The sequence below is a fragment of the Zootoca vivipara genome, chromosome 7, assembly GCF_965207765.1.
Source record: "Zootoca vivipara chromosome 7, rZooViv2.hap1.1, whole genome shotgun sequence".
In the NCBI taxonomy this organism is placed as follows: domain Eukaryota; kingdom Metazoa; phylum Chordata; class Lepidosauria; order Squamata; family Lacertidae; genus Zootoca; species Zootoca vivipara.
In genome coordinates this window covers 47,063,970-47,087,179 of record NC_142590.1, presented here as the reverse complement: position 1 = coordinate 47,087,179, position 23,210 = coordinate 47,063,970, and the positions used below count along the sequence as shown (strand labels likewise).

The 23,210-nt window shown below is 45.2% G+C and overlaps 1 protein-coding gene across 6 annotated transcripts; it reads right to left on the bottom strand.

Annotated features, from left to right (window-relative positions):
* Positions 1-2,623: 2,623 nt before the first annotated feature.
* On the bottom strand, positions 2,624-22,418 carry ELOVL1 (ELOVL fatty acid elongase 1). 6 transcript variants are annotated; one of them, XM_035122461.3, is made up of 8 exons: positions 21,647-22,418; positions 8,039-8,105; positions 7,609-7,799; positions 5,760-5,840; positions 5,461-5,517; positions 4,668-4,773; positions 3,992-4,128; positions 2,624-3,716 (listed from the first exon to the last, which is right to left on the bottom strand). In XM_035122461.3, the coding sequence occupies exons 2-8, from the start codon at positions 8,082-8,084 to the stop codon at positions 3,471-3,473; spliced, it is 864 nt and encodes a 287-aa protein (XP_034978352.1). In that variant the 5' UTR covers positions 8,085-8,105; positions 21,647-22,418; the 3' UTR covers positions 2,624-3,470. The 6 variants fall into 6 exon arrangements, with proteins under 6 accessions (XP_034978352.1, XP_088530234.1, XP_034978354.1 ...); XM_088674108.1 differs by having other exon boundaries at positions 8,039-8,100; XM_035122463.3 differs by having other exon boundaries at positions 21,706-22,418.
* Between the last annotated feature and the right edge of the window lie 792 nt (positions 22,419-23,210).

Sequence of the window (23,210 nt, the reverse complement as noted above, 5' to 3'; positions counted from 1 at the left end):
AGTAGAAACTGTTTGATATGTGCACATAGCTGAAGATAGGAAACATGTGCCACTTAGCTAGAATCAATATCAGAAAGGAGGGCGGGCAACAGGGGCTAACTTTGTGCTGTACTTTATAGGACTGGATATTGGAAGGACATTGTGCTTCTGGGCCTGGGATGATGGTAACTAATAATGCCTGTATTTTACAGTGAAAAAGCTGGAGTGGAAGGCAGTTTACTACCAGGAGCTGACCTGTGGAGACAGGCACTGACAGTGAGGAATGTTTGTCTGCCTCTCATTCCCTTCACAATCCCCCCCCCCATCTCCAACTATAAACTGAGGAAGTAAAATGCATCCATGAAGTTTTAAAGTCTTTGTGCATCTCTCTTTACAGCATATTTTAATAAATGTAACCTGTCACTTCCTGTTGTATTTTAGGAGGTATATTTGAAATCTGTAGATCTCAAAAGGTTCCTTTTGCCAATAATTCCATGAAACGCAGAATGGCTCTCTGTCACAACTTCAGATGGTAAGAGAAGCTAACATCAGTAACAGGGAATTTGCTTCTGCGGCCTTATCTAACTTGGGATAGACGAAGAGGCAGCAATCTCTTGGTTTAGGAAGGCCAGAACTGGTTGCTTAACTTTCTGATAGAGTCTTTAATCTGGTTCATATATAGTGATTTGGCATACTTGTCCGACTATACTGTCTAGGGTTTGTTTGGTTGTTTTTAAACTGTTAAATAAGCTGGTTTTACGAACATTTGAGGGGCAGATCTGTAGAGAATTCTGTGTCTGATATATGAAAACTAGGATGTGCATATTCTTGACTAATGTAACCACATTGACGCTTACAGATGCTCTTTGTACTCATTACCTGTAATGAAGGAATAGTTAAGGAGTAGCAACTGTTGCTGTTATGCCCTGGATGGGCAGACTTAAGTCAGAACTTGTGTTCCAAGTTCTGGCTTGGTAGAAAGTCTAAGCCATACAGACTGCTGTGGTTTGTAGCACTTAAGTGTTCTAGATAAAAGGCAACATCAAATAATTGTTGGTTTAGTTGTATTGCTGCCTTCCAGTTAAATTCATCTGGCTAAATTGGGGCTGCGGTTAAAACTGAGGATGCTTTCTTAAACGTCTGTAAGACGTTTGCACTGGCTGTTCTAAAACAACTAGAGAAGCATGGAGCTCCCATAACGATCATTAACAAGACATGCTATCCAAAATGTTTACACTAGTCAAATTTGAATAAGGTGCTGTGAGCACTTGTGACAAGATAGGATACATATGTTGAGCAGTAAATGCTGTTGAGACTGTTCAATAGGGAGCACATGGGAACAGACTATGGTTCTTAATCATAAGACCACAGAGCTCATCATCCCATATTTGCGAATAGAATGGGCAAGGCCAAACAGTTCCAATAGAAAGCCATACAGTTAAAGTCTCATTTGGAGTGCACTGTCTCATCTTCATTTCATTACTCCTGCATTATTAGTAACCAGGTGTTAAACCATAGCAAAAGAACAGCAAGAACAGGCATGCACAGTAGAATAAGCATCTTTTACTATTGCTTAGTAGTATATCCCTAAATTCCCTTGCATCATAATATTAATGCAGAACAGTGGTGTAAATTTAGAATGCTGCCATAAGCATTAGTTGAAATTTTCTCACACATGCACTGGAGGGAGGAGGCAGGACACAGCAAGGGATCAGCAGTGGAGAGATTTAAGTGTTACAAAACCTTGTAATTCAATCTAACAATAAACTTTGCTTAAAAGTTTTTAAAACAGGATCATCCTATCTGAAAACTGGCTAAAATAGCTGGTGGTAAAAGCTGTAGTAGTACATCTAGCATTGCTTATGGCACATAATCCAGGTTATGTGTTAGTCTAGCCCTAGCACTGAGGTAGAGAGAGACACCTACGTAACCAAGTCACTCTGCAAGTTTTATGCCAACAAAATATGCATTCTGCCATGCCTTGGATTATTCTATCCAGCAACACTTGTAGCCACATTTAGCACTCTATCTATAGGATACTGCACAGATCCAAGATCTGTCATTGTTGGCCAATTCTAACACAGGCCTATTTTGTGTGTGACACACAGTAGCAACAGCAGCGCCGCTTTTCAGGCTGCAGGCAAATAGCACCAAGGAATAGGGCTTCTTCAGACACAGGATATTTCACAGCAGCTGGAGCTTGGGCAAGAACATAAATCAGTAAAAAACAGAAAGGCAGCTGGCCTAAAACTTTCCATGTAAGGAAAGGAGAATAAGCATTCAGCTTGGCAGGGAGAAAAGACAGGAGCCTAGGAAACAAATGCACAAAACCTTTGAGCAAAGATAGCTTTGCTCAAGTCGTGGTTCTTTAGCAGAAGTCATCTGAGGCCGACACTACACTGGGCAAGCCAGAATGTGGCCACTACAATACTTCATAGGTTTTTTATCTGAATTTTTCAGTTATCCCCACTCCTTAAACTAACCCCAACTAAGGCACCAGGTTACTGAAGGGGAGCACCTCATTGGAACTGAATGTCAAAATCTGTTTTATAGTCAATATGGCCCATGGAAATGTTTGTTCTTCTCACCCAAGCCTGACCAGTCATGGGTCCAAAGCCTTGAAATCAAGAACAAGAATCACTACTCTCTTTCTGTCCATTTATTTCTGTGAATACAAGTGAGAAACTCGGGTAGAAGGGATGCACCTCTCCTGAGTCCTCCCCAAGGCTTAGAATACAGGGAGCCTCTGCTCCTTGGAGCAGATCCAGTAATAACAATAATAATATAATAATAAAAAGGCACACAGAGCAACAGCATGCAAGCTGGAAAAAGGTCCTTCTCCCTGGGCTTCAGTGCAGCAAAAGTATCTGTGGTCATCAACCCATGGGGAGCAAGAGCCCAGAGTTATTGCTAAGGTTGTGGGGTCAGAGCAACCAAAAACTGGGGAGTTATGTGGAGGGATGAACACTGAGGCCAGTCAAGGCAGCAAGAATGAAGCCCTTGGCCTATAGCACCCCACCTGCATACAGAGCAGGAATAGATCTCTCTAGGGGAGTCAGACCCACAGCAACAAGGGACCACTCACATTCAAGTATGAATGGCAGGGCTCCAATGGGGTAAAGAGAATGAACAATGGGCAACACAAACTTAGGGAAAGCAGAGGAACAAAATTCCCACCTGGATCACATGGAGTACATAGAACTAAATGGAAAGATGTGTCCCATCTGGCAGAGTTCTGCTTTGGTCCAGCTCTCTGGAGGGAGCCCAGCCCAGGGCAGACACAGGCACTTTGAAGACCTTAAGCTAAAACCAGCACCAACAGCCCAAGCAGCCTCTCTCCCCTGGGACAGCTGAAGGCCAGGTATGAGGGATACAGAGCAGTTGGGAAGGTGGCTTGGAACTGCAAGACAACAGTCTTTAGGCACTTGGTCTTGCTAATGGGCCCAGACATGGGTTTGGTTGGTCCGAGACACCTTGATCCCACCCACCTCCTAGTTGGCTTTGGCTTTGCCATTAGAAATGGCACCGTTCTCATGGAAGCCATTCTGCTGAGGTTGCATCATGACCTTGGGCAGACGCTTGCCTCTGGTGTACGAATGGTACCAGAAGTTGGAGAAGAGGAGGAAGAAGATAACTCCGTAAATCCAGATGAGGTGGATGAAGATTGGGTACTGGTAGTCACAGCTGGGCATGAAGTAGTACTGGGAGATGTGGATGGAGACGAGCACAAACTGCAACTGTGTGTGGAGGCAAGAGAAAGTTATGGGGTAAAGAAGACAGCTATATCCCCTTCCCCTACCCACAGGAGGAAATAAACAAACCTAGGGACAGGTAGTTCAAGCTGGGAGAGGGAGAACACAAAGTCTAGCACAGGAAACAAGTGCTAAATAAGTTCCTGTAGCTCTTGCCAAGAGAAGGGAAATAAGTCAGACCAATGGCCCAGGCTGGTTGTACCACCCAAAGTTGGGAGTTGTTGGCTTGAGTGGCCTGGTCCTTTCCCTTTCCTACTCACCAGCTGAATGGCAGTGATGTGCTTCTTCCACCACAGGTACTTTTGATAGGCAGGCCCTGCAGCTGACAGCGCATAGTAAAAGTACATCACCACATGTACTATCGAGTTCACTAAAGCATGAAATGAGCCCATTCCTCCTGCAGGCCAACAAATAAGAAAAAGATTAAATTCAAACGGTAAAGGAAGAGCTGAGATATGACCAAGCCCTACATACATACAGCAAAACCAGAAATGAATTCTTCTGGAACACCAGGGATCACTAATATGGTGGCAATAGAGTAACAAAAGTCAGAAATGTTTGTTATTGTTGTCTTTGTGGGTTCTTTTTTTTGGGGGGGGGGTTTCCTAAGCATCTCGAGTTAGTATTCTGTGAAATGCTATTTTGAAGTGCCCATGACAAATTTAGATTTCCAAATGAGCCCACAGGCCCAAAAAAGTTGAGAACCCTGGATATAAAAATTGTACTATATTAACTTTTACCATTCTAAAAGCTCTGTACTTTATTCCAAAAGTTAACAATTCATCATCATCATCTTTTGCCATGCAGAGACTCAAGGTGGCTTACAGATAAAATAGAAACTGTTAAAAGCATAGATAGGCCCATTAAAATTCAATTAAATGTTAATAGAATTTATATATACACACAGAGAGAATACATGCTTTCCCTAAATCTCACCTGGGCCAAATTTGGCACCCCACCACCAGCTCCAGGGAAGCACTGAATGGTGGAACACATGCAGGAAGGTCACCTGTTCATTCTTCTTTCTTAGGATGAAGATCACCTGGAAGCAAGAGATTAGATTGAGATGGGCTTTTCATTTTGGCCAGTGGGCCATTACTCTAGAACAGGGGTGGCCAACTCCCAAGAGACTGCGATCTACTCACAGAGTTAAAGACTGGCAGTGATCTGCCCCCTTTTTGGGGGTTCAGGTCAAAGATGTTGAACTTTTTTTAGGAAGGAGGAAGGCCCATTTTAGGGAGGAGGAAAGCACTGTTTTTTGGGGTGCAGGGGAAAATGTTGGGCTTTTTTAGGGGAGCAAAACTTGTTGAGCTTCTTTGGGGGGACAGTGGTCTACCAGTGATCTACCACAGATGTCCAGTGATCTACCGGTAGATCACGATCTACCTGTTGGACGTGCCTGCTCTAGAATGTATAAAAGAGAGGAAGCACCATTGCAGACTCCAAATAGTAACAATCCAATCATCTTCAAGTGAGCTAATAAATCTCAACTGTACATACGTACTGTAAGAGAAAATGAACAAAAACCACCCTACCCCAATGAAATACCTACTTTTGTTAGTAGAATATAAAGGTTAATCACCATTAATTTGCACAAATGATCCATGTCAGAATAAGTAGGGCTGTCTGACCACATCCGATAAGTATTGTTAAGGCCAATACAAATGTGTAGCCGTACCCATTTCTGCTCCAAACAAGATACTGTAGACCTCAAAAAACAAGCACTTACTGTGTCAAGCAGTTCAATGTACTTGGAGAAGACGAAGACCCAGGCTACATGGACCATCTACCAAGAAAGAGCAATGTAAGAAATCAGTGTCATCAAAACACAAAGCCCCACCCTACTTTTCTACCCTCATTTTTTCTTCCTTCTGAACCTCCCATTTCTCCTCTTGGAGCAATCCCACCACAAAATTGCAACATTTGCCAAGCTTGTGCCTACATAAACAAAAAACAAAAAAGAAGAACACTCCCACACATGGGGGAATGTGAGACAAGATATGGGGTTGAAAGAATGAGAAAGCTTACCCGAAGGGCCATGGGATTCTGGGATTGGTCCACAGGGTCACACCTCCAAGTGTAACCAGTCAACCAGCCTGACATAAGGAACTGCAACAAGGAGCCACCATTCAGATACTTCTCAATGATACTACAGTACGTTCACCAGCTCAGTTTTGTAAACATACCCACAAAAAATACAAACCTAAAATTTGTGTTACTAGTTTTATAAGAGGCTAATCAGCTATGTTTCCATGCTCGCTGAAGAGGAAGAGAAGCTTCTTCTCTATTGCCAACATGAAAATGCAGGCAACCATCCTATTACAGTACTGTAGTAGGAAAATTTAATTTAAATTAAATAAATAAAATAGCCTGCTATCAAACAGGCAGGAGGACAGACAGATCCAAGGGACAAGCTTCCCTTCCTTAGCAGCCACCACAAATCAAGCAATCTAGCAGCCCATTCATCTGCATAGAATTCCTAGGTCACCAAGGGCTACCAAGCTAGTGCTGAAATGGAAGGTACATGTCATACAGCTTCTCTGCCATGCAAATCTCTCTTCTAGGCACTTCTATAAGCAACCATTGGAACAAAATCTTGTGGAATTTTCAGCTGTCATAGCAATCCAAATCCCCTTTACGCTGTCTGTGTGCGCGCGCACGTGCACACAACACCATACACACACACTGGAGAGGTGTCCCTTCATCCAGTGCTGCCAGCCTCCATAAGCCACCACCTGCAGAGTAACACCAGTGTCACTCTGCTGACATGGTGTACCTCTTTCTGCCCATTGAATGGGCAGGCAGAAGGGCTGCCGGCAGAATCCCTGCCAGCAGCAGTCTACAGAAAGCCCCCAAACAAGGCTTTGTAGGGCTGGGGCTGGGACAGCCCTGCTCCTATCATGTGATAACAGCACTGGGCACAATCCGGGTCTGATTGCTGCACCAGCTCCAGGCTGCCACAATACCCCACCCCAACTTCTGTTGCAGCCACCATGCTCAATGATTAGGTGGATGGGGTGCTAGCTCTACTTCTTCAATAATCCCCACCTGGTTAGGTGGAGTTGTAAATAGGTAACACTGGTGTAACTCTGCATACTGACTTATATGTACACACACACTTTATCTCCCCATATTTATAGTTTTAAAAATCAGCTTATGTATGTAGTTTTGTCCAGCAATGCCCTTGTACATCCGGCAGCTACAATGCAAGTCCAATAGACTTATTTTGTAACTTGACACTTTTAAAGAAGAGGCACTTCTTAAGGTACTGGTAATTCTCCTGACTAGTGAACTGAGCAGGTAATGCTACCCCTGCCAACTTTAAGAAAATAAAACACCAGTAAGCATGATGCACTCCATCACATAAACATTGACAGAGAAAACATATTTACTGGGAAGGGGTTGTTCAATTCCCAAGTCACACGTATGTACCCTTCTGTATAAAAGGCTACAATGGAGACACTAGACAACTGTTGCATGATTATGGCCAACTGGTATATTTCAGTAAAATACAGCTAGTAGAAACTTGCACATTGTCTGTTAAGCATAGCCTTGCTACACTTCTAGGTCATCATCTAAACAATAGGCAGAGTGAAAGAGTTTATTCATGGAAATTAGCATCCTCATTAAAAAAACACAACCACCCTGCAAGAACATTAACACCTTAATGTAACCAGACCAAAGCCCCATTGCACAAGTGGTTTCCGTTATCTGGATCCATTAGGTGCATCCCACCCCAAAACCTCTTAACCCCATAAAGCTTTACATATGCCAGGGTAGGAGAGACTTTGAAACAGACACTGGGGATGCACCACAAGCAGTTATGGCCACATCCCACCAATGGCTGCTAGAGCTAACCTATCTAGGAGATGCTTACCTCATAGACTATGTAGAGCGACAGTGCTACCATGGAGGAGTTATAGACAATCATGAACTTCCTGAGGTTCAGAGGTTTCCGGTTGGCCATGATGCGTGGCCCCAGTGATAGTACAAAGTAGATATAACTCAGCAAGATGCCCGTCATAGGCCAAGGTGAGCCCATAAGTGGATACGAAGAAATCCGTGGGTCTGAAGGGAAAAGTAGACTGTTCAGAGGTATGCATTGTGTCCAACAACACTCCCTCTGTTCTGTTATCAGCAACCCAATGCATCTAGGGCAGGATAAGTTAAGTGTCTTGGAACTGGGACCCTCAAGCTTTTGTTACACCTGGGGCAGGAGATGTAGCATCTGTGAGGCAGCCAGAAAGTTGACTACTTCTCTTCTCGGGGCCCCAGTGGGTCACTTTGGCTGAGTAAGCCAAGCTCACCTGCTTTCTTTATGAAGTCTTGATACATGTTCACTAGTGAGTCCATGGCAACAGTAGTTCAGCTGTTCTGCACAAGAAAGAAAGAGTCACACAAATAGTACTTGATCTGCAGGTCCAGTCATACAATGCTTCTGCAACACTGCTCCTCATCCTGCACAGAACTGTCAGCTGTTTTAATGAAGTAAGCAATCCAATCACTTCCTCTCAGAATCTTTCAACTGCAAACTTGGCCCTCCTCATATGACCAGCTACAGAGCTGAAAAATGAGAGATCACTTGATCCTACGGTAAACACTTCTTGCTACTGGGCAGTATGATTTTTGGAATTCTGTGCCTCTTGCCCATCTGAACTCTGCACAAAAAGCATTTGCATCAAAATGCATGCCTATACAGATATAGGAATAAACTGTTTAATCAGGCACAAGCATCTCTCTATAACAGCCACTCTTCCCATCTTACAATTGTAGTTTAGAATCACTCCAAGCACATGCTGTACAAGTCACAAGCACATCCCCAATAAAGCTCTGCATGAACTGCAACGCAATGCACCCCCCCTCTACTCGGTGCAAATTGATAGGCAGCAAGGACTAGAACCTCACCCAGCCCTGGATTACCCAAGAAAAAGGAAACGCCTTTTTCAAAATGTCCTTTCACCAGCAGGTAAAGAACAAACCTTCCCTGAAGTCAGAGTTTAGGAAAGCAACACACATGCCAATTAGACTCAAATGGTGAAGGCCAGTTCTGTCATAGAAGCCCTACTTACTCAGCTTTTAAAAGATTTTAAGGAATTGGCTTGTTGTGCCAATTCTTGCTTCTGGCCCCATGTAAAAGATGTTGGATTCCTCCACCCATAGCTGCCAAGTTCCGGCCTGAGAAATAAGGGACTGGACAGGAAGTAGCAGACCGGAAGTAGCGCTGCCGCCATTTTGGAACTGGGTGGAGCATGCTCAGAAGCTACTTTTGATGCTGCTCTGCCCTGTTCCAAAATGGCCGCACCAGAAGTCGCGCTGCAGCCATTTTGGAACTGGGCAAAGCAGCATCAAAAGTCGCTTCTGAGCATGCTCCGCCCAGTTCCAAAATGGCCGCCACGCCAGAATAAACCGGGGAAAAACAAAAAAAAAAATCTGTTTTTTCGGCTGGGAACAGCCGGAAAAACGGGAGTTTCCCGGGGAATACAGGAGACTTGGCAGCTATGCCTCCACCCCAAGATGGCTACAGGATATTTGCATGGCCAACAGCGCAGCCTCGGCAAAACCTATATATCAGGTTGCAGAAGATCACATCTGTTATTTCAATTCAGGTCAGAAGCGGCTTTGTCATGCTGGCCACATGACCTGGAAGCTATACGCCGGCTCCCTCGGCCAATAATGCGAGATGAGCGCGCAACCCCAGAGTCGGTCACGACTGGACCTAATGGTCAGGGGTCCCTTTACCTTTTTAACACACATGCACACACAAAGCTTGTTGCCCCTAAAGTCTGGAGTAGGTTCAAAGACAGCAAGGAAAGTTTAATGGTCCAACTACAGAAGCTCTAAAAAGTTGAAAGTAGCACAACTGATTGTATGAAAAAATGAAGGTCATTGCCAAGGACAACTGTCCATGGCATAAGGTCAGTTGCCTGCATCATACAAGGGACTGCAAATTGGAGAGTTCAAAGGTCTTCAGAACAATTTAATATAAAAGTGAATAAAAAATAAACAAATGTAGGATTATCAAACAGCAATAGCACCTAGAGATTTTTAAAGGTTTTCATTAGAATTTCAGGCTCACTCTTCACTTTGATGTACCCCCACCAAAGATGAAAAGAAAGATTGAAAGTTTGCCTCTTGAAATTCCATTAGACCCTCTGATCTGCTTATTAGACCCCAATAACCACACAAAATCCAGATTCTACATATCATAATCACTGCAGGATTATTATTGTCAAAGCTTGGAAAAATACCCATAAACCAACCGAAGAATCTATTGCTAGAAAGATATAGGAATACCTTGAGACTGATTAAATTAACAATAATTGTAAGGACTTCCTTCTCTATTGCCAAGGAGGTCTGCGGACAGAGGGGGAGGTCCCTCACCAATGCAGTGCGCACAGCTCCACTGCCATTCCAGCAGTAGGAGGGTCAGAAATTGGGGGTGGGGGAGTTGGGGAGAGACTGAAGACCCCAAATTCCAGGCCTCCTAATTCCCCTGATGTGAAACCAGAGTTACCTCAGCTTCTCCCATTGAAGTCAATAGGGAGAGAAAAGAAATCAAGAGCTCCTCCCACCCAACTTTCCACAGTGTTCATAGTAAGCTGTCAGGGCATTAGAGGCAATAGTTTTTCCACCATGGACTCCCCAACCTGCCCAACAGAATCAGTGTATGAAGAAGTCAAGCTTATATAAGCAGAATAAATGGAAAAGTTAACCCAGGAAGGGCAGTAGCCAACCAGGAACACTCATATTTACAAGGGGATCATAATATATTTGTTTTTGTTTAGTCAAATATAAAATGATTGAATGACTCTAGATTTGATTAATAATCTCTAGCCATATTTTCCTATAGTTTCCAAGTTATACCCACAGATGTTCAAGCAGCTAGGGTTTGATCTCTTTTGCTTCTTCAATCCTATACAAATTGTCCAACCAAATACTCAGGGGGCAAGAAGCAAGTGCTGCAGGAAGTCCCAAAAGACACTGACAAGCCTCATAAGCGGGGTCAATAAATTAAGAAAAACTTTAATCAATTCCTGAAAGATATGTCTCTCTCCCACTTTGCCAACTGACCCAAGTTTGAAAGGTGCTACGAAGGCCTAACACATGCCTGGTAAAACCTAGCTAATCCCCATAATCTTACTAGGTTTACCAAGAGTAAGGCCCAAACACTGGCTGCTAGTGCAGGAAGAGGGAAATAGTACTAAAGTGCACAAAACCCCACCATACAACAGGCATAGCAAGTGAATTAGGGATAACAACATTTTGAGGTAGCTGACCCATTGTTCTGTGCAGAAGCTGAGAGCTAGTGAACAGGAAAAGCCCAGAGGTAAGAGAAACACATCCCAACAAGCCACAGATTCTACTCTTGGCTCCCCTGAAATTGGGAAATCAAATAGGAAGATGAAAGTAAAGCCCTTAATTGCAGCACAAGCAGAAGAATTGTGGTAAGCAAACCATGCCTGATATTGGTAGTTGTTCTTTCTAATCTCCAACATGATAGTTGAGAAAATACTCAAACAACTGGTAAACGTAGCCAGAGAGGATGCTCAAGGCATTGCAGAGGTGCTTAAGGGACATTTCTGAATATTACCCTTACACATCATCTACATGGTTACAATTCAGCACAACCACCTTTATGAGAACCAGGAAGTTCACAAAGCAAAAAGGTCCTGGCTATTGTAGAATATGACTCTTGCCTAAGCAATCTAAGCATTCCTCTCAGGACCTCAAGCACACAACTCAGTATTGAATTTCCCAGAGACAGGCAGGAGGTCACAACAACTATCCTGGCACAGTGTATGGGCATTCCAATCTATAATCATTTAAAGCATTCCTCTCTCCAGAGGAATATGTCTGTGATAAGGCAGACTCTGCCCTCAGGCTTATAATTCAAAGAAGTTGTGACACTAAATGCTCACTAGGGTAGGACGGTTTGAGCATATTACACCAATCCTGGCCTGACTGCACAGGCTGCCAATGAGTTTACAGGCCCAATTCAAAGCGCTGGTTTTGACCTACAGTATAGTCTTAAATGGCTCAGGACAGCAATGCCTCTAAGACCGCCTCTCTCCATATGAACCCACCCAGACCTTGAGATCATCATTCAGGGCCCTTCTTTGTGTGCCTACTCCATGAGAGGTCTGGAAGGAGGCAACATAGACCTTTTCTGCAGTGGCTCTCCCATCCGTGGAATACTCTCCCCAGGGAGAGCATTCCTCTTCTCCCAGATCTTTGGCTAATTAAACAATATAAGGCCTTTTAAACTATGGGGTCAGGGTTATTGTTTTTGTTTGTTACTATGTTGCATATTTTTCTGTTTTTATATTGTAAACTGCCCTGTGATTCTCTGCCCTGTGAAGGGTGGTATAGAAATTTAATAAAGAAAGAAAGAAAGAAAGAAAGAAAGAAAGAAAGAAAGAAAGAAAGAAAGAAAGAAAGGAAAAGAGACTAAGAGACGAAAAATTCAAGCACCACCTCTTCGTTTTTTTATTACCAGTCAGATTGGAAAGCTTTCAAGAGGTGGAACCAAACACTGCTTATATCTCAGCAGTGAATGAAGAGACCTTGAAGTACCTTTTAACTTTTTCTCCTTGATGAAATGGACACTGCTCAGTAATATGTTAAAATAGCTAGGTTTTCCTATGCCTTGATGATCGTATGATTGAAGGTTACCGGTAAGTCAGACGTCTGGCAGGTCCTAAGCATAGCACCAAGGCTACTGGCTTGCCAAATCAGCAACGCACAGAGATGATGCAGGAACTGCTGTTCTTCCTCTATCTTATATTGGCCCAACCTGCTCGGCCTGTTTGGGAGCAGGAGTGAATTCAGCTCGGCACCCTCTCACACAGCAGCAGCCCAGCCCGACTGTAGCCTAAAGGGCAAGTGTTTTGTATAGTCAGACAGAAAATACAGCACAGTCTTCCTTATCCCTTGAGTAAATGGGGAAATGCAGGAGAGACTGCAAAAACCTCAGAAGTCCGTTACCATACACAATATGACCATACTGTATTCTCCAAATACCATCCACTTCTGTCCACTACTTAACAAAGTTATCAGGTTAGACTGGAAGGACAGCCAAGGTAGGAATCTGCCCCAACTGCATTCTGGCAGGTTGCTGTGAGGGGTCTTAAAACAGAATACCAACCAGGGCCTAGGGGTGGGGGGGGGGGAGAGAAGTGCTTCAATTGAGATAACCCTCCTACTCAGTAAAAACAAGGTTCTCAAAAAAAAAAGCAAGTGAGGTGATCAAAGAGCAAGGGTCAGGACACCATCAAGGAGGATGGGAATCATCCCTCTGAACTCTGACTACGTATGCAAGGGATCATGGCTATAATTCAACAGGAATCCATCCACCATGTGTTTCACAGTGGGAATCCAAAGAGATTAACTAGACACATGCATTGGGATTAAGTTCATTTGTGTCTCTACTTGTACTGCTGCAAATTTTCATATCTGGATTCCAGCTCCACCCACCTCTGCAAATAGGGGCCTGGCAACTCTCTGATACATCCTGTCAGACCCATAGCTTTGTTGCATCTCCAACCCACAGACGTTCCATAGCCATCAACACAAAGCCCTGCACCCACATTAGTGTCTTGTATAGAAGTGTTGTGCCTGGTACTGCCACCCACATGGGAGCAGGGAGGAATCTCTCAATAGCATATTGATGCAGAGATGGGGGAGGGAATTGGAATGCTCCTATGACTGGCCTGAGTAATAGGGAAAAGGCAGCCCTGGAAAAGCAACACTGAAACAGAGAGGTGTCAAAAACACATACATTCTTCCTATACATCATAATGATCAATCTGGTCACTAAACACACATGTCTGCCATTGAACAAGCCCAATCATATATCCAAAAGGCTGATACCTCTGTTTCATAGCAAGGCATTTCTTAGAATAAGCCCTTAGAGACTTCCCTTAGTTCTCTACCGTGTTGCAGGCTTTGTTAAAAATCCAAATAGGCTGTAGAAAGGGGCCACAACAGGACCAGACAGCCATAGTAAACTACAAAAATACTTTAAGGTCAAAAGATAACTGCAGAGGCCATTTGGGAGGCCTGAAGGTTGCAAGGCAGGAGTATGTGTGGCTCAGTTGTCTATTTGAGCCACATGCCCCTCTGGGATTTAATATGCCACTACGGTGGAACCTCTGGATACGAATTTAATTCATTCCGGGGGTCCGTGCACACCCAAAAAAATCCGTATCTAGAGGCACTGCTTCTGCGTGCACATGGCAAAACCCAGAAAAATACTTCCAGGTTTGCTGCTTTCACAACCCGAAGTTTACGTTGCTCAAGAGTAACGTAACCCGAGGGTCTACTGTACTTATTAGCAAGCCATGGCTCCCCACTATGTACACCAATGGGGGCAGACAAACCTTATGACATTGGAAATATACACCTCCTTAAGCAGCTATCTGGCTCATATTTGTGGTTCCCACATACACAGTCAGGAACCAAGCCCACAAAAATTTATTTACGAAGGAGACAGAAATGCATTTACTGCACAAAGCTGAAGACTTTCCAGACCCCAATTTCTCATACAACTTTCCCAATCTTCGTATTTCTCTGAAAAAACCCCCAACAGATTTATATCCCATGGCTCAGGAAGTCATCCGAACCTCAAAACGTAACATATCCTATGGGAACTAAAATTAAAGTTTATATGTTTACTAAATACGGGTAAAGCAAAATTACTTCCAATGGAGGCTACCATTCAGCACTCCTGGGTCACGCCATGCATTCCCTTCACCATTTTTCGGCATGACTTTCCCTCTCCAGCCTGGTCATTATAATTTTGGCTAGTATTCACAGCCTTTTAGGAATAGGATACTATTATTTTGTATTCTCCAACTCAGTGAAAAGTTGAAAGGTTACACCTAAAGGAAAGTTATTGTTATCAATTATCAGGGGGAATTCCCAAGCACAAACAGGAATAAGTAGCATTGGCTCTACCGGTACTAGCAAAAGCCAATCAAGGTTGCTTTCACCTCAAGAGTCCTAGATAGCTACCTCCACTAGTTCTCCACCTTGATATGGCACCCACTTGTAACTATACGCTCTCTCCTCCTCCCAGCTAGAACTCATGGACAATGTCAATAATTAAAGTCACTTGTGTTTCCCGGGTGATAATCCAGGCTTGGTTTAGACAGATCTTGCCTGCCCTAAGGCAAAATTATTCAGAGAAACTAACTGCTGCTGAGCAGTTCAAACCCTTATAGCCTTGAGAGCCAAGCTGTACGTAAATAAGCCTCTCTACTTAATAATGTTTCAGATAAGGAGAGAGAACAGGCAAATGCCACAAAACATGCCTCTTTCCCTCAATACACAGATATCCATTATGGAAGGGATGGGGAGTCTGTGGTCCTCCAGTGCTGCAGTAGGAAGCAGACTAGCTAGGATACTGTAGGCAGATGAAAGTAACACATATCCAAAGTCAAACTCATTATAGAGCTCCAGGTAAAATAAAGTAGGCCCATGACTCAGGGATAGCCTCTGATGGGAGGATCTTATAACATGAATAATCCATGAGTCTGCTTGATGAGAATGCATGATCATGGTAACCAGGCCCCAAAGCCACATATTAGGGTTGCCATATGTCCTCTTTTGCAGGACACATACCCTTTTATGGGTATGTAAAATGAGTGTCATCATAGTGATCGGTAGTTAAAAGTAGAAGTCAGTAAATGTGTCCTCTTTTTTGATCTTCAAAATATGGCAAGCCTAATAGCAGACAGGAGAGAGAAATCCCAGCCATCAATAAATTTTACACTACCACTTAGAGAAAATATATTTTCGAGTCCTGCTTCCTAGTGTGCCTAGTCATGTTATGTTTCTTCTAGATAGCAATGCAGACATGGGCAGTAGACCAAATGGCACCACAGGAGCAATTCTGGCTCCTTTCCTCCTTATTCATTCATACCTTTCTATTGCATATGTAGCTCATTTCATGACTTTAAAGTATACTTTGCAGGCATAATTTAGTCTCTAAAAAGATGCTAGAATCTGTAAATCATATTCATGTCATATGAACTATTTACTACGTATTTGTTTCAGCCAGTGTTAAAAACTCAAGATATATAAGCTAGGTGCCAAATGGCTCCTTAAACCCAGGTTGCAGTTGCCAAAATGGAATGTCTAGTTGTCATTTTGGGGCAAGAAGGCTCTAAAGTCTTATTTTTCAAACAATGGACTGACTGTGATTGGTTCTTAAAGAAGAAAAGTCACTTGATCCATGAACAGTCAACATATATTATCCTGTTCTAAGTTTCTTTTCTTAAGGGTGACCGCTTCTGCTCAGGCTGCACAAAAAAAGCATTGCTACAGTGGTACCTCTGGTTACGTACTTAATTTGTTCCGGAGGTCCGTTCTTAACCTGAAACCGTTCTTAACCTGAGATACCACTTTAGCTAATGGGGCCTCCCGCTGCCGCCACTGCACAATTTCTGTTCTCATCCTAAGGTAAAGTTCTTAACCCGGTGTACTACTTCCGGGTTTGCAGAGCTATAACCAGAAGTGTTTGTAACCAGAGGTACCACTGTAAGGTGTTGGTCCAGCATGGCAGTGTGCCAGTAACAGCTGCATTTCCGACAAGTACATTCCATGCACTCACCTAGAAAATTGAAGACAGGCAAGGCAGAAAGCCAACAAGTAAAGAATCTCCACATCTGGAAGGAAGCTGCTACGGACATGTAGAGATAAAACCTATACCAATACATGCATGACCAAACCAGCCTAGCTATGTAGCTAGCTGAGTGTTCTATTGTGAATCAGGAGTCTAGTAACCCAACAGATATAACATATTCAGTGTGACATTTTTAAGTATACAGCAAGTAATAATAAAGTCAATGGTAGGGTTTATATTACAGCACTTTTGGATTTATATATATTGTCCCTAATTGGCTAGGTGCAGTTACTGATATAATCACATTTTCATTTTTCTTGACAATTTAGGAAGAGGTGCTCCTTTAAGTCTTTAAATTCTGACAGGTCATTACAAGAATTCTGTAACTAAGAAACACTGCCCAATATTTTATTTTTTACTCCTCCCTTCTAGTTTCTTTTATATTGTAAGCCTGAGGGCAGAGACTGTTTTGTCACTACTATCCAGGGAGTCTTTTTTGTTACTAAAATGCAATGTAAGAATGCTTTACATAAATAATTACTATCTACATAGTACAGTGGACCCTCGGGTTACGTTACCTTTAGGTAACGTAACTTTCGAGTTGTGAACACAGCAAACCCGGAAGTGTATACTTCCAGGTTTCGCTTCGCACACATGCGCAGAAGCACTCAATTGTGCCCCGCGTGTGTGCAGAAGCAGCGCCTCTACTTAAGTAATTTCCAGGGTGTGAATGGACCCCTGGAATGAATTAAGTTCATATCTGGAGGCTCCACTGTAGTTCCAACTTTACATAATTTCTATTTTAAATAATTTCTATTCTAAATATACAAGATCTGACCGAGCCTTTGGAGCTGATGTGGCATTTATCTCTGGTCTCACTCATAGGTTTCCTGGAAGTTGCCAATGCCATGGCAGCATTTTGACCATACACAGCCAGAAACAAACCTAGAATCATATCATTGAAGATTTGGATGGTACACCAAGGGTCATCAAGTCCAGGCATAGGCAAACTCGGCGCTCCAGATGTTTTGGAACAACTCCCATGATCTCTAGCTAACAGGACCAGTGGTCAGGGGTGATGGGAATTGTAGTCCCAAAACATCTGGAGCGCCGAGTTTGCCTATGCCTGTTCTAGTCCAACACCTTGTTACAGGAACAGAGTTTGGGCCCACGGGTAGGGTCTGAAGTAAGCTCTTCTCCCACCAAAAGCCCCCCAGGGGTGTTGGGAAGGGCTGTAGGTCAGTGGTATTGAGCAACTGCTTTGCATGCCAACTCCATCCGTGTGGTTCAAATCTCCACTCACTTCACTGGGTACCATTGGGCGAGTCACCATCTCTTAGCCCACAGGGTTTTGTGAGAGTTGAAATGAGAACTATGCATGCCACCTTCAGCTCCTCAGAGGAAAAGGTGGGCTATAAATCAATAAAATTATTAAGTGATGATGCTGCATCCACCTGTCTCATTTATACAGCAAATTGTTCAAATGTGCCCATGAAACAATCCAGGGTGTCCACCTAAATCAGTATCTTGAATGAAGGTGTCCTGGGTGGCAAGCAAGTGGGTGCCTCTGAATTGCTGCAGGCTACTAAGTTTACCATCCAGTGTGTATGCATTTTATGAAATAATTAAAGGGGGGGACTGTTAGGAGGTTTTGGAGGATTAAGAGAAAAAAATACATAGGATGCTCCCTCCTGAGTCAGACTACTGGTCCATCTAGCTCAGTATTATCTACACTGACTGGCAGCAATTCCTCAAGGCTTCAGACAGGGGCCTACCTGGAGATGCTGTCAGAGGTTGAACCTGGGACCTTCTGCATGCAAAGCAGATGCTCTCCCACTGCGCTATGGCCCCTCCCTTAAAAATAATGCAATATTCTGGTCCTCATGGCTTTGAATTAAAGGCTGGTTTAAATATGGACATAGAAAGCTGTCTAATGCCTTATACATAGGATGAGCTCTACTGAGTCAGACACACTGATCCATCTAGCTCAGGAGTGTCAACACTGACAGATAGCAGTGGCTCTCCAGTTTCAGGCAAGGAGGGCGACATCTCTAGCCCTACCTGGACTGAACTTGGCACCATCTGGAGGCAGCTCCTCTGCCAGGGAGCTACTTTCCTTCCCAAAAAATCAAAGCTCCACCAGGCGGGGAGAAAACAGACATCCTAGCAGGCCTCAGCAGCTCTCCTGGATGGGGGCAAGACATGGTGAATAGGGTGGCCTAATGATGATACCTTTCTCTTCTAATTAGTATACAGGGTCTCCAACACCAGGCAGGGGTTATACCCTATTTACTTAGATCTAATGTGTCATCGAATCTAACACACACCTTAATTTTTGCAACATAATTTGGCCAACAAAGTTGAGCATTAGATTCAAGTAAATGCAGTATTTTTACAGTGTATGCTAATATAAAATATTTTAAGATACCCAATCGCAAAGCTTGCTTTTGAAATACAACTCCAATCTAACAAGAGTTGCACATGTAAGCAGATCAGGGAGCTTGCATGCATTCTTCTAAACTAGATGCAACATGTTGTCTTGCACATCTTTCTCCATTTTTTTATAATCAAAAAGCACCTGTCTGGTGTTTTTAAATCCCTCCAGCTGCTTGGTAACCACTGAAGAAGCCATCAGCCCTCCCCTGCAGATGCAAGAGGAAAGGGCTTGCTCAGCAGAGCACACATTTCTCATGCAAAACGTCTCAGGTCCAATTCCTGAAATCTCCAAGTAGGATTGAAGCCCTGAAAAGCCATTGTCAGTCAGTGTAGTGAACTAGATGGACCTATGTTCCTATTAACTTGTGGCCTTTGCTTGCCATAAGATCGAAGGCCTATACCCTGTGACACTCTGGAAGGGTTTAAGAGGGGAAGACCATTTATTTAACTGTGCATTTAAGTGGAAAGAGATCTTTAGTGTGCAATCACAATCACTGCTCTCTTCTCTCATCTTCAGTCTTTTGTTGGACAATAAAAGAGGTTTAAAGACACTCTCAATGCAAATCTTTAAAAATGTAGCATAGGCACTAATAACTGGGAAACAGTGGTCTGCAAGTTCTCCAACTGGAGAACAGCCTTTACCAAAGGTGTCACGGACTTTGAAGAAGCACAAACTCAGGGCAAAACCGAGAAACGAGCTAAGAGGAAGGTAGATTTGGCAAACCCTCAGCATGATTGCCTCCCACCTGGAAACCTATGTCCCCACTGTGGAAGGATGTGAGATCCAGAATTTTCCTCCAGTCACTTACAGACTCACTGTTAAGACTGTGTTCATGGAAGACAATCTTACTCAGCTACAAGTGGTCACCATAGAAGAAGATATCTTCACTACTCCTATTTTGCAAGTACTGTACAGGGCCTGTTTGGAGCAGATGCTACCTGGCATGCACTAACTGAGCAGAAAAAGAGCTACCAGAGTCAGGGTTAAGCAGTCCACTATTTCTCTACTTACTACAAGGCATCCACTAGCTGCTTTTTATTTTGTTTTGAATAATAGTTACAGGGAATGATGTAAGAGAGTAAGACAAGATCTCAGCTGTTGCAGGACACAGCAGGAACATTTTAAAGCTATAAAGCAGGAAGAACTGTTATGCCAAAAAATAAGTTTGATTTAAAAAAAAAAGTGTCATGATTTTGAATACCATAGAATACATGTTAACAATCACAGTTGCCAAGATTCTTATAAGGTTGATGCTGGTACCTAATTTTTCAAGCACCAATTTCATCAGATGGTCACCTCCCCAAGATGGCATCCAAGGCAGTGGTTCCCAACAGGTGGTCCGGGGACCCCCAGGGGTCCGCGAGCTATGCCAGAGGAGTCCTCAAGATGCTATTAGATGCCAAGCCTCTGGCCCGCCGGAACCGGCGGAACTGCCGCCGCCGGTGCGCGGGCGCTAAGCGAGCCCGGTGGATCAACCGGGGAGCCGCTGAAGGCCCCCCGGCGACCCCACCGGACCGAGGCTGAGTGCCCCCGGCCGGAGACTCGGCGGAACCCCTGGGCCTAGAGGCCCGAAACCGCCTTCCAGGCCGCGGACCCCGCGGTGACCGCGTGGGTGTCGGAAACGTCTGGCGGAGCAAGCGAGGAGCCGCTGAGGCCCCCTGCAGGCCCGCCGGGCCGAAGCCGAGGGCGCCCGGCCGTCGTCCGAGCGGAGCTCCGTGGCCCGAGACCTCCCACCACGCAATGATCCTGGGGGGCCTGCCTCGCCACTGCAGTCGCCATCACCCCTAGCTGCCCAAGAGGGGGAAGGAGCCCCCCCAAGCGAAGGCCCCCGATCCCGCAGCTCCTGCGCGCCACACGGGGAGCCTCGTGGGGACCCGAATAACAAAGGCCGCACCGAACCTGCTGGCGCTGCTACCGCCGCAAATACAGCCACCCCCAGAGGAGGAGAAAAGAAGAGGGGACGACAGGGAAGAGAGGGCCCCACCACCACCCTCAACCCAGGTGAAAGGGTAGAAACCTCCCCCCTCCAGAGGGAAACCCCCCGACCCCCAGACGGCCATCACACCGCCGCCACCACAGCCACCACCACACCAACGCCCCCCCCAGAAGGATAAAGAAAAGAGGAAAACAACTGAAAAATAAATAAAACCACTTTTTAATTTTAGGATTAGGAATTAATGGGGGTCCTTGTCACAATAGCGGCTCGATGAGGGGTCCTCGAGAAAATTTTGTTGGGAACCCCTGATCCAAGGCACCAAGTTACTGAGTGACATCACACCTGTGGAGTGACTTGTCTGATCTATGAAAAGTAACTAAAAGCAGTTAGTAACCTCCTGGGTTTGAAAGCTCTTCAGAATGCAATTTTTTGCTCAAGTATAAACACAAATACTGTAAAAGCTTCTTTAATCCTGCTACGGTATGCTTACTCCTTTGGAACAAGGTTTGGGTGGAGGCTGTATATGATAACTAGAAAACTACTCCATTGGAAGTAAGGGGCAGAGAAGGGTATGCTCACAAGTTATACCCATCACTTATCTTCCTTTCCTAGGTGAATGAGGGCTGTAAACTGCTCTACCTCATTCCCACCCCCAATTTATGTAGTTAGCTATACAGTACAGTTTGTTCAACAGGATCACAAGATTTGTGGCACAACTGGTTTCTCTTACAAAATCAGCTTAATTTCATCCCTTGCAGGTGCAACTAGTTCCATCATCCCTGGAAACAAATTTGCCAGCAAGGCATAAATGCTAAAAGGATAGGCAAGCGTTTAAGAGAGAAGAAGCAGAAGTGACATAGAGATTAGCTAAACTCAGCTACAGGCTCACAGAAGTCTCGATTCCCACATTAACTTACCTGGCCACTTTCACCCTGTACTACAGTTCATGTGCTTTTTAGTTAAGCTAAAGCCTCACCCTTCAGTGGCATCCGAAGCCTCGCTCAAACCTCGAAGCGACCTAAAGGCCTCCTTTTGGCCTCTACCACAGCAACCGACCCTCAGGTTTAGCCTTCCACAAGAACGAGCGCGGAGCCCCTCGAAACTACCCTGCAGAGCTACATCCCTCTCGCCGCTGAGCCTTGGAGGCCGCTCCTGAGAAAAAATGTTTTCCTCGTTCCACCCCGAAGGCAGGCGCTGCTGTCTCTGGGGAAAGGCGGGAGGGAAGCTTCCTTGGCCCACGGCCGGGGGGGGAGGGGCGCTAAGCAAGCGGCGCTCCTGCCTGCCTCTCTTGAGGCCCGGGAGCTACTCCTGTCAAAAGTTGCCGAGACGCTCTGCGCGGCCTCTGTCAGGCGCCCCTAACCAAAAGGAAGGAAGCTGCTTTCCCCGTCGGCTCAGCGAAACCGCAGAGGAAAGGGCTGCCGGGCGCGGCTCTCTGCCGTCCCGACGGCTGGCAGGCGAAGCGCCGGGGCCCAGCAAACAGGGCGTGGCTGGCTGGCAGGCAACGGAGGAAGGCAGAACCGCGTGAAGCCGGACACTGGTCCCCGGCCCCTTCGGGACTCGGGAGATGCCCCCCTCAGCGCCCTCCCTCACCCTCCGTCGGAGAGCGGCCCGACGACTCACCCGCCTGAGGACGAGGGGAGAACCGGCGCGTCCCTAACAGCAGCTTGCTCGGCTACTATTTCCTCCTCTGAAGACCCGCTTCGGAGTCACCCCAGAGTTAAAGGGGGCCGCCCCGAGCGCTCCGCTGCCGGTGATTGGCAGAGCGGCGCTGACTACAAGCTACCTCACTGAGGAGGAGCCAGTCGTCTTGCTCGCCCCGTAGGAAGGCGCGCTCGCCGGGTGGAGAGGCCGCCAAGCTGGAGGGCGGAGGTGGTTGTTGGGGGCGGGGGGGAGCGGGGCTGTGAGGCCTCCCTCTCGCCCTCGGATTTGGCTGCAGGCGTTCCCCGAGGACCAGACCTTGATTAGTGCACTTGTTGCAGAACTACTGAGCGCAGCTGGAAGGGCTGCTTCTGCACCCGCCGCACCCGCTTCAAGGTCCTGGAGTCCGGTCTTGAAGACCTCTGCCGCTCCGTCCTGTGCATGTTTACTCGCTTCCTTGGGGCTAGAGCTACGCTAGGTGTGACGCACGCTACTAACTCAAGTGACTTTTTTAATTAAAAAAATGGCAGGAAGGAAACGGAGGACTCTTAGAGCAGGGCGGCAAAAGAGGAGAGATTACCCCCGCCCAGCCCGGCCACCAGGCCGTGGTTTCCTCTGCTTTGGCAACATTTACTCCCACTAAAATGAGAGGCCCCAGCCACTTCCAGCTGCCTTCATAAGACTAAGCCTTCATAAAAAATAAAATATGAGGAAAACAAAAGAAGGCAAACAACCCCCCCAAAAGCAACATGATTCGATTTATTATTATTATTAATCAGTAAACTTCTAGCTGAGAAGATGTTTTGTGGCACATACCAAAATGTGATACAAGTTCTGAAACTT